We start from the raw sequence: 18,671 nt of genomic DNA on the forward strand, positions 1-18,671 counted from the left end.
ATAAAATGCCCATCCTCCAAGTTTCGCTTTTCTTTGGTCTGAACTAGCTACCACATTTGGCCTTTTATTCTACTCCATTTATCTGAAATTCCATTTCCTAGAGTCCCTTTAAGGTACTATAGAGAAAGATTATTGATAATTGTTGTGTATTATTCTGACAAATAGGGGTTTCTTTTATAAGAGAAAGTACAATTACTCAGCTCCTTAAATTTAGGAGTGATATAAAGAAATAAAAAAACTGAAAGAAGAGGAATAGTTTTAATAATGACAAGATATTTCAACACCCCCTAGATATCAATCATGTTCAATTTGCTTATCAAATGTTCAAAAACTTGTCCTGGTCAAGCTCTTGGTCAATATGTCAGCTATCTGTTGATTGGAAGGAACGAATGGCAAGCAAAGAATACCAAAATCAATTTTCTATTTTATGAAGTGCCGATCGATTTCAACATGCTTTGTTCGAGCATGTTGAACCGGGTTGTGGGTTGTGCTTATAGCGGCCTTATTGTCACACTATAACTTTAAACACCCCCATCAAGTTGGTGCATAGATATCAATCATGTCTAATTTGTTTAACAAATGTTCAAAACTTGTCCTAGTCAAAATTCTTGGTCAATATGTTTGTTGTTTATTGATTGGAAGGAACGAATGACAAGCAAAGAATACCAAAATCAATTTTCTCTTTTATGAAGTGGCAATCGATTTCAATGGACTTTGCCTGATCATGTTGAATCGAGTTGTGGGCTATGCTTATATCGGCCTTGTTGTCACAATATAACTTTAGTGGAAGTTCCACCACTATCTGAAGTTCTTTCAAAACTCTAAGAATTTACATACCTTCACAATTCCTTGTGCCATTTCCTGCCTAGTCTGCATCGGTAAATATTGCCACATTTTTATCATTGGTCTTCTTAAAGAACAATCCTTTGCCAGGAGTTGCCTTCAAGTATCTCAAGATTCTGTAAACTGCTTTGAGATGTTCTTCATATGGGACATGCATAAATTGGCTGACAACAGTAACAAAGAAGGCAATGTCAGGACGAGTATGAGCCAAATATTTCAGTTTTCAACTAATCTTTGATATCTTCAAGTATCAACCAAGGTGTCTCCTTTCTCCCAAAGTTTGGAATTTGAGTCTTTAGGAGTGTCAGCTGGCTCACAACCACTTATACTTGTTTCTTGTAAGAGCTCTATAACATATTTTCTTTGAGAGACTACTATCCCCTTTTTTATCTCACCATTTCCATGCCAAAAAGGTATTTTAGGGGACCCTAGTCTTTGATTTCAATTTCTGCAGCTAAATTTTTCTTAGTTTCTCCATTTCTGCCACATCATCACCTGTAAGAACAATATCATCAACATAGACTATTAAAACAGTTATCATTCCATTTGAGCTAAACTTTGTGAACAAGGTATGATCAGTTTCCCTTGAGTATATCCCTTTTCCTTTACTGACTGAGTAAATTTTTTAAGCCACGCTCTTGGAGATTGTTTTAATCTATACAAAGACTTCCTCAGTTTGCATACTTGAGACTAAAATTTGTCTTCAAAACATGGAGGGCAGTCCATATACACTTCTTCTTCTAAATCACCATTGAGGAATGCATTTTTAACATCTAATTGGTGGAGTGCCCAATCCAAATTAGCTGTAAGAGATAAGAGAACTCTAACTGTGTTAAGCTTAGCAACAGGGGCAATGGTCTCTAAGTAGTCTATGTCGTAGGTCTGAGTAAATCATTTAACAACCAATCTAATTTTGTACCTTTCAATTGTACTTCACTATAAACACCCACTTGCAACCCACAGTTCTTTTACCTGTTGGTAGAGTCATCACGCTCCAAGTTTTCTTCTTTTCAAGAATTTTTATCTCCTCAAGAACAGTTTCTTTCTATTTTGGAACCTCTAGAGCTTCCTGTACATTCTTTAGAATCTTTATGCAAGACAAGTGAGAGGTATGTTGAAATTAAAATATTAGTATGTAAATAAATAGAATGTCTATAAGTATTCATGTCATATGTGTATTTATCACTTATAGTCTATATGAAGAACTTCCACTGTGTAGTTGAAACATACGGGTTATTCAACATGTCTTTTAATATTTTCTTCTCATTCAACATGGTATCATGGCTGAGGCGAGTGCAATGGAAGAAGCCACGTCGTACACGACTGCCGTCACTACTAGGTTTCCTAAAGGCTATGGGAACATCTAGATCAGTGTATATAGGAATAGAATTAGTAAGAATTTTACCTGTTTCGGTTGGTTGACATTCACTCGGTTTAGATTCTTGGCTGAGCTGAGGAATGAGGTCTTCCACTAATTGATCTTGGTTCCTTCTTACATATACCTTTTCTTTTCAAGTTGGATCATCCTCTTCAAATCATTTTTCTGTTTCATCACAAGATTTCTTATGTGGTGATATTTGGTTTTTTTCTAAATTAAGTTCCAAAAAAGCATTTTTTTTTAATTTGTTACCTCAAATTCGGTAAGACCCTTAATCATGATAGAAGTAGAATCACTATTGTTTTTGAGGCAATTTCTTTAGGTGTAACAGAAACAAAACTATGTGATGTATACACATTTTCTGAAAAAAAATCATATTTTCATAAAATTGAAGGGAATCATTTTCACTTGACTTCCCCACTTGAAGATGATTCTTCTCAAAAAAAGGTTTGTTTTCAAAAAAAGGTAACATCCATTGTGACAAACATTTTCTTTGTAATTGGATTTTTATAACCTTTCTGAGTGGAGGATTAGCCAAGAAAAACACATTTAATAGCACGAGGTTCAAGTTTACTAAGATATTTATGTTCATGAACAAAAGCCGCTCATCCATAAATTTTCAATGGTAAATCAGCAAAGATTGATGCAATGGAAAAATATTTTAGGAAAATTTGAAAAGGTGTTTGAAATTGTAACACACGCGATGACATGTAATTAATCAAATGTGCAGCTGTCAAGGCAATCTCATTCCACAAATATTTTGGGACATTGGTAGAGAAAAGTAATGCTCGTGCCACCTCAAGAAGGTGTCGTTTTTCTCTCTGTAATTCTATTTTGCTGGGGTGAGCTAACACATGAGCTTTGATGAACAATTCCATTTTCCATAAAAAATTCCCACGATTGTGTTAAAGTATTCAGTTCTATTGTCAGTTCTAAAATTTGTATTTGAGAGTTAAATTGTGTTTGCACCAATTTACTAAAAGTTTTTATTATCTTATCTACCTCTGATTTTTCATTTAATAAGTACACCCAACAAAGTCTGGTATGATTATCTGTAGAGGTGATAAACCATATTTTGTTGGATAAAGAACTAACTTTATTAGGCCCCCAGACATCACTATGAATCACCGAAAAAGGTTTTGAAGGTTTATACTCATGTATTTGAAAGGAATTTCGATGATGTTTAGCAAACTCACAAATTTCACATTCGAATGTGGAAATACCTTGATTAACAATTTTTTTTGGAAATAGAGACTTTAAATATTTAAAATTAGGGTGGCCTAACCTTGAATGCCAGAACATAATATCATTCTTATTATTTGAAACAAAAAAAGATTCAACTGAAGAACCTATTGGTCTGGATTGGTGTCTGTTTTTAGGTCCATCTTCAAGATAGTAGAGGCCACCACTTTACTTAGCAATGCCGATCATCTTCCCTGAGATCAAATCCTGAAATACACAATGAGTGTAAAAAAAATGAGTTTCACGTTTTTTTATTTTGGGTTAATTTACTGACAGATAATAAGTTGTAAGCCAAATTAGGGACATGTAAAACATCTTAAATGGTTTATATGAGGAAAATAAACTAGGTTCTCTGGTCATATGGTTAGTAGCTTCAACATGTGAAACATCTTAATTGGTTTATATGAGGAAAATAAATAAGTTTCTCCGGTCATATTGTCAGTAGCTTCGGAATCACTATGGTTAAGGATGACACTAAGGTGGACCGATAAAAAATTACCTTTCTGAGCCATGGTGCTAGAATGGGTTTGAGATTCAAGAAGTTTGTACATTTGATCTAACTGCTCCTTGGTGAATGGGAATGAACTTGAGGAAAACTGTAACTCTTGATCAGAAGTAGCTTGAAATGAACGTCCTTCTCCTTTCTTCTTCGCATAAGGAGGCTTCCCATGTAGCTTCTAACAAGTCTCGCGCGTGTGCCACAAACGTTTGCAATGGTCATGCCATGGCTTCTCTGATTTCTTACTATCTTTCTTGCCTTCCTTATTGAAATTTTTGGTGATTAGTGCTGACCCATCTGTGATTGACTTTCCCATCATTACTTCTTATCTTGTCTCATCTCTTCTAACTTCTAAAAAAGTTTCTCAAAGAGATGGTAAAGGGGTTTTCCAAGGATTCTGCCTCTTCATCAAGTTCTTTGTTTAGACTTGCAAGAAAAATGAAAACACGGTCGTTTTCTTGCCTCTTGATGAACGGAACACTATCTGCCATACACTTCCATTTATCTTCATAGCACAAATCTAGTTCTTGCCATAGGGTCATCAACTCGTTGTAGTAGATTGTGACCATCCTTTCAGAGTTTTCCATACTTGTTTTGCTGTAGGTATAAACATGAATGATCTCCCAATTCCTGTCTCCATCGAAGTAATTAACCAAACAATGATTAACAAGTTTTCAGATTTCCAGAACTTGTAAGTTGGATCTGTTTCTTTAGGTTCCGGAATCGTACCATTTAGGAAGCCATATTTTCCTTTGCCGTCCAAAATGAGTCGCAGTATTTGGGCCCAATCTGTGTAATTTTTCTCATTCAGTTTCTGCATGTTGACTTGTAAGGAATTACTTTGGTTGTTTCCTCCCATACCAAAACCGCCAGCACATCCGTATTCAATGCCATAGCCGCCTCTAAAGCTGTTATTGTAAAACTCTCTAAAGCTCTCCAGTTTGAAAGGAACCATTGTTCCACTGACCGGTACCACTAGAACTGTGACCGCGCCCATGGCTGCCGCCGCTGTTGCTCGAGTCACCGCATGGGCCAGTTCCATCACTAGGGCTGCCACTGCGGCCATCACCGGGGCCCGCCTGGTCCGGTTCCATCACCAGGGTTGCCTCCGCTTCGGTAGGGTTACTCACAGAGGAGCCGATTAGGACTTGTTGCCAAGATGGGTGGTTCATCCCTTTTGCCTAGATAAAAAACCTAGGGCTCATGATACCATATATAGAAATATTATTGATAATTGTTGTGTATTATTCTGACAAATAGGGGCTCCTTTTATATGAGAAAATACAATTACTCAGCTCCTTAAATTTAAGAGTGATATAAAGAAATAAAAAAACTGAAAGAAGAGGAATAGTTTTAATAATGACAAGATATTTCAACAGGTACTGTTGGATTCTATGAGCTGCATGTAGGATCCCTCTATGTTTATGTTAGTGGTTCTGGGACTTGCAGTATGCCAACATCACTGGGCTTGAAATTACTTTTTATAATTCTGTGTCTAAAACACAGGACACCTCACTTGTATTTCTAATGTTATTATAATAAATACAATGAATGTGGAATTGATGTGATTGCTTAATCAACTCCTTATCCCTGATTTTGTACAACTAAGGGTATTAACATGTGACTACTTCAGGCTGGAGCAAATATGTCATATTCCTCAAGTCTGCTACACATAGATTTGTTAGAAGATGAACTCTTGGTTCATTCTTGTTTACTTTTCAGAACTGAATCTTATTCGTTCATTCAAATGATTACAACTGATTCCAATCCTTATATAATTAGATCATAACTGAACTGAAACAGGATCTAACTACTAACTAACTTGATCAGTTAGTTATATACAAACTATATTCTAAGTGTGCACCACCTTTGCTTATGGTGTACATTAGTTATCTAAGCTATATTCTAAGTATGCACCACATTACTTAGGGTGTGCAAGTGTTATCTCTAATCTTCCCCCACAAGCTTAACTAAGGGTCTTAGCCATGTGAGTTCACAAGTTGTTGCTGCCATAGCATAGAACTCATCTTCTGCACTCGATCTCAAAATTTGCAACTATGTTTTGCCTCTTGCTTCTCCATGAGATCAAGTTACCTCCAACAAGGACACAATACTCTGAGGTTGATCTTCTCTCTAATAGTGAAGCAGTCGATTCAACATCAAAATAACCAACAACTTGGGGGTTTCATTAAGTAATCATTTACCTAGTGCACTCTTGATGTATCTAAGAATTCAAACCACAACACTTTGACGGTATTCCAACTTCGGTTTGTCCCTTTTTCGCTACTGTGACTCATTCCACCCCTTCGTTTTGACTACCTTTTCTCCTGATCCGTCTATGCTATTGCGGAAAACTCAAGTCCCACATTGAGTAGACACAAGACGACCTAAACATAGTTTATAAAGAGAGGCACCTACCTCACAAGCTGATTTTGTCAGGATGAGTTAGACCCTATAAAAAAATCCTGATAGATGCCACCGCTGCTGCCACTGTTTCCCGTGGCTTTTCAGGTAAACCATCCCACCATTTTAGGCGCACCACCGGCACACTTTCACCCTAAGATGCATTGGACCTATTCTTCTTGCTGTACATTGAATCTGAACTACTTGGAAAGTGGAAATGACTGAGGTATTATTTCCAACAATTCAGTGGCTCTGCTTTTATAGGAAGGCTTTGTCTGTTCATACTCCCTACTCCCTCCGATCATTCTTTGTATTTTTTTCTTTCAGGAGTACCACATTACCCTTAGTGTAGCTTCTTCTTTCCATTCTTTAAATTGACTTAGAGAGCAATAAAAAGTAAAAACATATATCATGATCCTTATATAGGTATATACTTTTTGTTGATCCTTTTTCTTCTTACTTCTCTAATTTTCTGCTGCAATTTTTATACAAACTTTGTTTCTCATCAAACTGTGAATCTTTATACTCTCTTCCCCAGCGGCATCTCTTTACCAAAAAATTTCAAATTCATGTAGCAGTAAATTTTTAAGAAAGCCCAATTATTCTAAACTTGCCGAGCTGGCTGGTGGTTGGTATAAAGGCTCTATAAAGCAACATCATGTAGATCTTATCTGAACTCTCAAATCCTAGAGCATGAGTATTTTTCATGCCCTTTTAAATTTAATAGTATTTTAATTTTTACAGGGTTCTAGTTTGGGACAGTTTTTTAAGCAGTATCTTGAGCCAATCAAGCTGAATGAGGTCCAGGTAGCCATACATGCTTTATATAAAATACAGTTAAATATGTTTCTTATATTATAATGATGTTATATTACTGTTGATTGTTTGAAGGTCGACTGGAAGTCAATGGAATTGAGCTATTTGTTTGAGGTGAATGACGCGTTGTATTTTTGTCTTTATATGTGTTACAAATTGCTGCTGTGGTATTTGAAATTTGTTTTGCATTTTCAGGACAAATATGCTACACACTTTGCCAACAATATTAAAAAAGCTAAACCTGTCTCTGGATCAGACATCATTCAAAAGGCACAAAGTATAGACGGCGATGTCCGTATTAAGTATAAAGATCAATGGGACTTCGAAAACATTGCTCAAAAGTTCGGTATATTTCAAGAGTGGAAGGTATTTCAACTATTTTTGTTCTCAACTTCATAAAGGCGATGCATCATGCTAAGCAATAGTATCCTAAATAATGCCTGGTGTCAAACTACTGTGGCGGATTAAGATTGGATGAGTTTTAGAATACAGCTACCTTTTGAGTCATGAAAGAAATTTGAAATCAGGCTAGAATGCAAGAATGCACGAACAACATCAGAAATCAGGCATGCCATGGCAGTTAAGCAATATTCATAAGGAGATCAGTTCTTAGTATTCCTTAGAAGTCCTCCAATAAGTTCTTACCATTCCTTTCCTTAGAAGTTCTCCATTCCTCAGAACTTGGAGCTCTATATCATAATTAAAAAAAATTACTTAATAGAAATTTTTCATTAATTTAATCACGAATCGCAACACTCAGAGTCTCAAATATAAAATTTCAAAACATCACCAACATCTAAGAACCATCTAAAACATTAATTTAACAAATCATCTAAGGCATTTTTATCACAACCAACATTTTCCATATAATCTTCATCTCCTACTTCATCAAATTCATCATCCAGGTTAGGAATCTCCAAATTATCTTCAACTGAAGCAGCTGAATCTCTTTCATTTTGGGTATCCAAATTTTCAATTGTTGAATCTCATATCTCAGTGTCAAATGAACCTTTATCATCATTCTCAACAATCCATTCATCATCGGATTCAATGTCATCAAGGTTATATTCAACAGTTTTTCTAGTTTGCTTCTTTTTGGCCAATTTTGAATTTGTCATCACAAACACAACATCATTAATTGTTTTTTGCTTCAAACAGTTTCTTCTCTTTGTGTGGACCTAATAGATAAATTCCATTAGAATCTATCAAGTTGTAGGAAATGTTTAAAATGAAAATTTAAATAAATTTTATCGTCTCAAAAGCACTACAGTTTTGCTCACATCCAAATGAACTGCATGTCATATTTAACATCCAAATTGCAAAAGATTAAAGTTTTGGATGTTCGTCCCCATATGATTCCCACCATTGTGATGGAGTAAAGGTATGTGTAGTTGTTTATCCCACCTCTCATCAATGATAACTGATAGAGGCTTGAAACTAAATAGGGCAAAACCAAGATTGAATTAGTTATGAATAAACTTCTAAATTTTTAAATTAAAATTAAAACATATAATGTAAACTAGGGTTTATACTGTACCTTTTCTGAACATCATTGAAAGCACTTTGGATTCTCTCTGTAACTTGGTCCATTGTCTCATAGATAAATCCCATTACTGGCTTATCATCATAATCCATGAAACGAAGTGCATTGATTATTAGACAAGGCACCTTTCTAACAAATCACAGTATTTTTTCCAAAACTATTTATCCATAATGACTTCTTCAATAAGCTTTCCTTCCTATGTCTTTGGAAACCGGCTTGATGTCTATTATCAATGCTCCTTGGTTGTCCATAAGACACCCCAAAGTTATATATGAAGTTGCAAATTGAGTCATGGCTGGTCTCACCAAATCCTTTCCTTTGGTGAAATACTATAATAAATAAATTACAAAAAGACTTGGAATAAATATATTGGATAATTTTCTTACTCTTTGAAATTGTTTCACGATGAACTTTTAGTTTTTTTTCTCAAAATCCTCTTTTATCATAAGATCAATACAAGTGCTGCACATGGTGTCCAATAAAGTTTCTTTCTTTTTTCCATTAACATTGCACCAGCAACGTTGTAATTTGCTGCATTGTCGGTCACAGTCTGTTCAACATTCTTCCCCAACTTCTTCCACAATTTGATCAATCATCTCAAATATTTTATCAACTGTTTTTGATATGTGAGAGGCATCTATGGACTTTAAAAAAAAGTACCTTTAGGGCTGTTCACTAAGAAGTTCAAAATTGTTCTCATTTTATTGTCAGTCCACCCATCATCCATGATGGGGCATCCAATCTTCCAAATAACCTAAAGTTCTTCAATGGCTTTCACTATCTCTTCCATCTTTTGCTTCAAGTATTTTGTTTTGATTTGATGATATAAAAGTAACTATATGCCATAACTTTCTATCTTATAACAAATGTTTTTCCAATTCATTAATCTCTAGGTCTTTCATAAAAGTTTCTCTTATATTTTTTCTGGGTCTTCATTTGCCTCCAGCAATTTGACTACCCTGCATTTGATCTACTCTCCTTACTATAAAATTTACTGGTCTTTTCTACACATGTTCAAACCACTTAAATCAAATTTGTACCATTATTTCTACTATAGGTGCCACCTCAACTCTCTCTAATATTGTTATTCTTAATCATATTTCGTTTAGTGTTTCCACACATCCAACACAACATTCACATATCTAGTACACGTAATTTATCCTCATGTTAGTTTTTACCGTCCAACACTACTTTGTCCCATACAACATCGTCGATCTTACAGTTGCGCGATAAAACTTCTCATTCGATTTGAGTGGTACTTTTTTATCACATAAAACTCCTAAGGAACTTCTTAATTTAAACCACCTAACTTGAATTTATGGTTTACATCTCCTGCAATATTTCCGTTATTTTGTATTATTGAGCTAAGACTTAAACCATGCGACTTTTGGTATGGTACCAACTTTTAACTCCAAGTTGGAGATGTTGTGCCTTTTGCTTAACTTACATTCTATATACTCTGTCTTGCTTCTACTCAGGAGGAAGCCATACGCTTCCAAGGCTTGTTTCCAAGTCTCTTACCTCGTATTTAGTCCCTCTGTCGATTCTTAAATGTGCTATGTAATTACATCCAAAACTAACATTAAAAGATAAGGCTTGAAGTTGATCCTTGGTGCAACTCTTTTGTTATGAGAAAATCTTCTGCGACACCACCTTGTGTACTCACACTAGTCGAGACCCCCTAATACATATACTTGATAGCTTGAATGTAGACGATCCTAACCCTTTTTTCTCTATTGCCTTTCCCAAATCAATGAAAGCTAAGCGTGCAAGTCTTTTTGGTCCATCCCATATTGCTCCATCACCCGTTGTAGTAAATAGATTGCTTCCATGGTCGACCTCGTAGGCATAAAACCAAACTGATTATCAGTAATTCTGCTCTATTTTATTAGTCTTTGTTCAATCACTATTTCCCATAACTTCATGGTATGACTCATAAGTTTAATCCCCCTATAATTTGAGCAATTTTGTTAACCATTGTTGTTCTTAACTAACAAAATTAGAGTGCCCTTTCTCCACTCGGCCATCATGTTCTTCGACCTCATAATTTCACCAAAAAGTTATGAGTGAGCCACCTTATGACTCTATTTCCAAGACTTTCTCATATCACAATAGGTATGCTGTTTTGCTCAACTTCCTGCCATTACTCATCCTTTTCAGCGCTTCTACCATTCGTTCTTGAATCCTACGATAAAAGGTATAATTTTGGTTCTCTTCTCCAATGTATATCATTTGAGTTTGATAGAATTGCCTAACCGTCATTAAACAATTTGTGGAAATAATTCTTCCATTTATCCTTTATATCTATTTCCTGAACTAAAACTTTACGTTTGTCATCCTTGATGCACTTTACTTGTTCCAAGTCTCTTGTCTCTCCTTCCTTGGTGGCTAAAGTTTGGTATAACCCCTTAAAAGCTTTAGTTCTCGCGTCGCCCTCTGCCTTCTTCGTATCTTTCTTTGCTTCCATATGATTTCCAAACTTTTAGCCTTTTTCACCTAGACCAACGTGTTAAAACATTCCCTTATTATGTTAACTTTCTTTTGCACACTTTTTTTCCACCACCAAGATTCTTTTGGTACTTTTTTGATCCCCTTTACCATCTTGTCCCACATGTGATTTTCACTTTCTTATGGCTTTAGAAACCACTCTCTAAAACCTTGTTTTGGTAGATCATTAATTTTTCACCCTTCTAATGTCATCACTTGATCATTATTTTTTCTCTTCGCTATCCTAAATCTTACATTAATAACCAAAGACTCTATGTTGGGTCCTCAAGCTCTCTCTAGGTATGACTATACCGTCCATGCAAGTCTTAATTAGGAAGAAATCAATTTGAAAACATGGCACCCCACTCTTGTAAGTGATGAGATGTTCTTCTCTTTGCCTAAAACATGTATTTACCCAAAGTTAACGAAAAATTAAAGATAGATTTACCCAGCACTTAATACCTTAATTGATCCTCGTAATCATAGTGTTCACTATTTCCATAGATTTTCCTGTAAGTGTGCCTATATTCCAACTTCTTTACCTAACATTAACACTATTGTGTAGTTGATCCATATCACCGAAATTCAACTAAGTTTTATATTGAATGTGGACTGTCTAACACAACCATCTCCTTTCATGTATTCTTGATTCAGCTTTTAATACAACTGAATCTCAACGAACTGAGAGATTTATGGAGGGCTTATGATACACACAGGTGGATTAACCTACTCCCTAACTGACAAGCTTGCAGAGCAAGCTAGAGGCAGTTATAACTTTCAGTGCATGTGGTTCTCTATTTAACTGAGAGAGCCCCTAACAGTTCTAATTTGTGGCCTGAAGGTGCATGTATTATTGGTTAAAGCTGCACATATATGTAGATTGTATGTAGCCGTGCACAACAGATTCCATCTATTTTTGCCACATTACTCTAGCTTATAGGTAGGCAAAACTTGATTGCACAACTAATAGAGTAATATACCCACTGTTGTACGAGGCTAAATATGCGGTAGCAAAAAGTCAACCAGTTCAGTGGATGGGTTTACACATCTAGGCAACTATACTCAGCGAGAAAAAGCTTTGTTGTTTTATTAGCAAACTTACCGTTCTGCCTTTTTCTTCTTGTGATAGATCTAATTTTGTCCTATATTCTTTTTTGTTGCATTCGTTCACTTCCAGGATGGTGTGCCTAGGACAGCCTACAAAGGAGTAGTCGTTTTTAGATATCAAACCACAAGGCGTATATTCCTTGTTGGTCCAGAATCTTTGAAGCTACTTCAGATCGAAGATTTTTAATGCTGGATGACGAAGAAAGGTGTTCAGAGCCCGGAGAGTTGTCGTTTTCAGATGTCAAGGTAGTGATGCTGAGTAATTTATACTTAGCTTAAAAAGACATCATACCATATGGATATTTCTCATTGTTGAATCCAATGCGTAAAAGCGATTAAGATATGACTGAAAGTATGAAGGGTATGGACGAAAATGTTCTGGAACACAATTACGGGCACCATGTATTGTAGAGATCAAAATTTTGTCTTGTGATGTGGTGTGATCTTAGACTGGCCTTGTGAAAAGAGATCATACCCCACGGATATAAAGGTGTATTTTTAAATGTATTATAAATTAATCATAAAATTACGCTTAGTTATTTATCTTATTTATTTTTACCACTTAGAATTTTTCTTATTTATGTCATTTATCTATTAAAATGTGTACAAGTTAATTATTTGTTTTTCATTTTAAGACAACTTCTATTCTATGGTATTATAAAAAAAAAAGAACATGTGCCTGGTATTATTAATATTTTGACCAATAATTTTTTTAATTTGTTTATGTGTGTGTTATTATAATATCTATTAAAGTTAATTAAAATTTAAAGTTTGGATACATTTGTTTATTTAATTTCGATTTTAATAATTAAATAAATTGTTTTCATAATTAAAATTAAAATTTTAATTAAAATCTTTTCAAAAGTGACAAATCACATAAAGTTAAACTCGTTTATGGAGGATATGTTATACAACTATTGAGATTTCATAGCATAAAAGTCCCTTCAATTTAATATTGAAGAAATATGGAGTGACAAATCACATCAGCATTATTATTAGATAAGTTTTAGAGTACAATTAAAAACAGAGTGTATATTGGTATTATAAATGTTTTTACAATAATTTTCTTTAATTTATTTATGTATGTATTATTATAGTTTCTATTAAAATTAATTATATGAATAGTTTTGATATATATACGAATTATCATTAATTTATTGGTGATTTTATTTTGACATTACTAAAATAATGTTAATTTTTTAATGTATAGTAAAAGCTCCTTGTTATTAATAACTTTATATGATTGTCTTCGTCTTCTCTCTTCATCTTTAACTCAGCAAATTCAATACCTTTTTCACTTGCAACAACACTCACCTTCAATAATCTACATCACACCCAAAAATGCAAAAATCCCAAATTAAAAACGATAAACGGTTTTATCATTCAGAAACCATAAATCCAAAATTCCATAGTTCTTGATCTGTATTGTCAAAACAGTCAAATATTTTGCAGTCATCACAAACAGTTTTGAATAATCACTAGAGTGAAATCTTGTAGCTGCGAAGACCAAACCAAGTCTTTCCTCTACCCTTTCTTCTACTCCCACTCTTTTTTCTACTCCCATCATTATCGAAGACATGCTCCAACAAGACTTAAACTTGAAATTGATCCAAATTTTGATCCAAAGAAATAGAGCCCTTAATATCTTTGGAGAGATAAAGATCTCAAACCAATATATTAAAACCGTATTTTTATTAACAATCCGATTTAAGGTTCAAGGGTATGACGATCTGATTTAAGGTTCAAAAGTATGACGGAAATTAGAGAGAATAATTAAATGTTTATTTTTTATTTTATGTAAACAGTAATATACACAAAAATATATTCATATTTCACTGCGAAAATTTAATATACGATATAAAATTAAAATGACAGCAATATAGAAAAAAATACTTATTAAAAGTTAAAATGACATGATTTTTTCATTTATAATTATAATTTGTTTAGTTTCTGGTTGTCCCTTTAAAGTTCTAAAATTTAATATGTTATTATTTTAAAAATGTTTAAAAGCTTATAAACAAACGATTTAACACTCTTTTGAATTTTTTGTTGTTGATAGAAACATTCTTGTAAATGAACAAACAAATTAGCATAAGAAGCATCAACGTACTAAACAGACGTTTAGTAAACCTTAACTGAAATCCAAAATTTTAATTTTTAAAATAATAACCCTAATTCTATTATCGTGTTGACATAATTATGAAATAGAAAGAAAATAATACTATTTGAAGAAGAAAAGACTAAATGGTACTAAATAAGAGAGAATGTAGTAAGAATTGATTAATAATTAATTGTATTGTATAATTTTGTCATTGTCAAAAAGGCTATAAGTTGGAAAGTTAGCTTCTAATTAAAATTATCCTTTTTTCTATCTTAAAGGTCTTTCAAAATTTATCAAATTACTCTCCTCTAGCTCCTGCGATCCGAACGGGAATTATCCGAATTGGAAGATCTAGACATTATCAATATATTTAAATTTGAAACATTTCATCTTCTTTAATAAACAATCTCAAAACCCTCTAAACTTATTTATTTATTTATTTTACGAAATTTGTGTTTCAACACACAATCCTTTCATCAATATGTCTAAACATAATCCTATAAATTCTTCTTATTGTATTTATTTGCATTTTTGAAACTTTGTATTTTTGCATATTTTTTTTGAAACTCTGTATTGTTGGTCCTGGTACATACATGCATAATATGTGTTTGGATTGAACAATGGTGAAGACTATCAAACTCGAAGATGCAAACGCAAATGAGGTCAAAACGAATAATCATGAGACATCATCATTAGAGTATGGGATGTTGTACTAGGGTCTCCTTCAAAGAAATCATATATTATGTTGTAGTTTAAAATTACGTGCGCAAATTTTTAACCATTCCTTAAATATATATATGAAAAGTACCATATTGGATCAATGAAGAAGAAAATTGTAACATTACAAGAATGAATAGATATACTTATGTGGATTGGTGGTGCTTCTACATAAGATTGAAGATTTAATCAAATGATTTCTTCAAATAAAGTGAAAAAAAAAAAAATTAGGTTGAAAACATGAAGAAGAAATGCATCATAATTTAGAAGATTAATAAGCCATGAAGAATTGCCACAATGATAAAGAAGTCGTTGATAAATTTAAGCAAATTCTAATCTAATAACTCAAATAGGAGATTTAATTCACTCACCATTCTCTTGAGAAAAATTCTAATTCATTTCAAAGTTGTTTCAATGAGGTTACAAATGCATATTTATAGTAAGATTATCTCTAAACATAAATGAATCTTAAATGACACTATTCTCTAGGCTCATATTGAACTTACCTCATATTTTTCTAAAATAAACTAAATGTAATGTAGTAAATTATCTTCATTTACACACGACATCAACTAAATCTAAATTAAAATTATTACAATTCTAAATTAAAGCTAACTAAGAATCACTACAAATTAAATTAAAATAAATAAGATTCATTCTTATTTATTAAAATATTAATCATCTTCATGCTCTTGAGGTCCTTATCATTATCTCATTCTTGAATAATTTCAACCACGAAAGCGCTATTATACCGTACATGAAGAACAAACCCAAATAAACCACAAGCTCATCATATCCACCAGAATCAAAAGGAAATTTAGAAAAGTCACCAAATGTGATAAGTCGATGAAATGCATTTCCATCTTGAACAATTGATATTTTATCACATTTATGGTAAATGTAAAAAATTATAAATATGGAGACAAAATTATACCTTTTGAAGTTGATATTCATCCTCAAATTTATCTTCTTTAGATTGAAATTTGTGGAAAATAATATGTTATTTTGTATTTGCATAGACTTCAAAGCAAGTTGAGTCTCATAAACATTATCTTCATCACAAACAAATAGTGACTCAATGATTTCCTAGAAGCATTCTTTTGAGGAACTTTTGACCAATCATTTTTGAAGTACTAACACTGCTTCATTTACATCACTCTCTTGTTTAAAGATACTTTCAATTTTACCATCATTTTTTTCTTTGCTTTCAAAATCAATGTATTGATGATATTCCTCTTTTAGAGACACTTCTTCAAACACTTGCACAAAAGAACTATAAAAGTTAGACAAATAGTTGGAGTCATTTCTTGTTCTTTGTCTCTCAAATGTGTCTCATCTCCTTCTTTCTTTTCTTTAATTTTCTCTTTCTTCTCTTTGATTTTCTCTTTCTTTCTCAAGGCTAGTATTTCTACTTTTATTGCCTATTTTACATATCTATTTTCATAAAGATATTTCACATACTTCGGATCCAATACAAAATATCTAATATATTCATGATATAAAATACTTATGTTTTGTTTTTCTTGATCCTCATTTTTATATTCTACATGTCTTTTCTCTTTTGCATACCTCATATAATTCCTCTCAAAATCTCCAAGTCTCCTTATTTTTTCTATATTTCCTCTTCACCATAATTCTTATATCTTCTTTCTTTTTATCTGTTTCTCCTTTCATACTTCATTTCATCCTCATCATAATCTTAATATCGTATTTCTTTTTCTCTAAATCATCTCTTATATCTCATTTCCTTCTCATCATAACATTTATATCTTCTTCTCTCCTCATGAAATCCATGTATACTTTTGCTCTCGATTTCGAACCCATCTTCATTTTGAGAAGATCTTCCATGATGAGATCTCTTTTCTATTTGACTCACAAGCTCTTCTCTCAAGGCACTCATTTGAGTATCCCATTTTTTTTTGTAAAATGATCCAAAAGAGAAGCGGTTCTAAGAAAAGGGGGATTTAGTTTACTTCCACTCATTATGTCAACAACAACAAGCAACAAGAATCACAATAATCAAGTAAATGACAAGAACACATTAAGAAAATAAAAATAAGACCCTCACCACTAATTAAGTGTTTAAACTCAAGAAATGTATCACTTGTGTATATAACTCAATGGATAGATTTTTTTAATGATGCGCACTTTTGTCCTTTTCCACTCAAACTCCTCTTTCAATTTCTTAAAGAAGAACTCAAACAAGAATCCAAATCAATGAATCTAAACATAATGTAACAAGTCCACAAAATACAATCAACACAAGAGTTTCAGGAAGAAAAACTCTAAAACAAAAAATAATAATTTAAAATGACAACTAAGAAAAACTAAGTAAATGAAGACACACTCAAATAAATTATCAAAAAAATAATTTAAGAAAGATTGGAACTATGTGACTAAGTAATCTAAATATGAGTGAAAAATAAGTTGAATGTAAAAAACTAAGGTAAAATTTACAATGCCTAACTAAGACAATAATGATTGATGTATCAAAGTAAACTAATTTTAAATTTTTTTTAAATGCCTTTTTTCAACGAGTGCTTCTGTGCAGACTCACTTTTTTGTTAAACTTATATTTTCATATTTTTCTCTGCAAATTTGAATTCCTTTTATTTTCTAATCAATTTAGACTTTTGAATTTTCAGAATCGAACATGTATGAAAGAAATAACATCAAAAATAAATTTGCAAGTGAAATTTTAGATCAAAGAGAGTTGCAAATGAACATGATGAAATACAAAGTTTTTTTTTTCTACGAAATTTTGTTCTACCAACCTAGATTTTCTATTTTCACAAAAAATGAAACAAATAATTACCAAAACAAACCTTCCCACACATATTAGAATACTTATAGCCAACTAACAACTCAAGATTGCACAACAAAAAAAATTAAATTACAAGAAATGAACCTAAAATTTCAAACTTCTCAAGAACTTCAAGAACACAAAATAAACCTAAAATAGAAATTAAAGAAAAAAATTACTAGTTGATGAAAAATTTTGAATTCCAAATGATTTGGATTAGTGTTGCTTCCACATGAGATGAAGATTTAATCAAATGGTTTCTTCAAATAAAATGATAAAATAAAATGGAAAAAGAAAGAAACAAATATAAATTAGGTTGAGAAGATGGATAAAGAAGGTGCCACAATCTAAAAGATTGATAAACGAATAAGGAATCACTACAATGGTAAGAAAACAATTGATAAGATTCCAACAAATTCTAATCCAAGAACTCAAAGAGGAGACTTAACTCACTCACCATTATGAGAGAAATTCTAATTTATTCCAAAATTGTCTCAATGGGGTTACAAATGCATATTTATAGTAAGATGATTTCTAAATCTAAATGGACCATAAATGATACTATTATGTAGGCTTATATTGGGCTTACATCATTTTTTTTTAAAATAAATTAAATGAAATGAAATAAAATATATTCACTTACACATGACATCAACTAAATCTAAATTAAAACTATTACAATTTCAAATTAAAGCTAACTAAGAATTATTACAAATCAAATTAAAATAAATA

General features: G+C 32.5%; 1 protein-coding gene and 1 long non-coding RNA gene across 4 annotated transcripts in view; one reads left to right on the forward strand and one right to left on the reverse strand.

Annotated features, from left to right (window-relative positions):
* The window catches only part of LOC101510931 (alpha-1,3-mannosyl-glycoprotein 2-beta-N-acetylglucosaminyltransferase), a 31,618-nt gene extending 18,739 nt beyond the window's left edge, over window positions 1-12,879 (forward strand). For all 3 annotated transcript variants that reach the window (XM_073369115.1, XM_073369116.1, XM_073369117.1), the window contains 4 exons: window positions 7,110-7,172; window positions 7,257-7,295; window positions 7,377-7,547; window positions 12,389-12,879. In XM_073369115.1, the coding sequence (XP_073225216.1) occupies window positions 7,110-7,172; window positions 7,257-7,295; window positions 7,377-7,547; window positions 12,389-12,505 (390 nt within the window). In that variant the 3' untranslated portion in view covers window positions 12,506-12,879. The remainder of the gene's footprint in view (window positions 1-7,109; window positions 7,173-7,256; window positions 7,296-7,376; window positions 7,548-12,388) is intronic.
* LOC140920563 (uncharacterized) lies at window positions 7,896-11,839 on the reverse strand. Its single transcript, XR_012163261.1, has 2 exons — window positions 8,719-11,839; window positions 7,896-8,618 (listed from the first exon to the last, which is right to left on the reverse strand). It is a non-coding gene; the product is annotated as an uncharacterized lncRNA (long non-coding RNA).
* Window positions 12,880-18,671: the final 5,792 nt, after the last annotated feature.

Source organism: Cicer arietinum, chromosome 5, assembly GCF_000331145.2.
Source record: "Cicer arietinum cultivar CDC Frontier isolate Library 1 chromosome 5, Cicar.CDCFrontier_v2.0, whole genome shotgun sequence".
In the NCBI taxonomy this organism is placed as follows: domain Eukaryota; kingdom Viridiplantae; phylum Streptophyta; class Magnoliopsida; order Fabales; family Fabaceae; genus Cicer; species Cicer arietinum.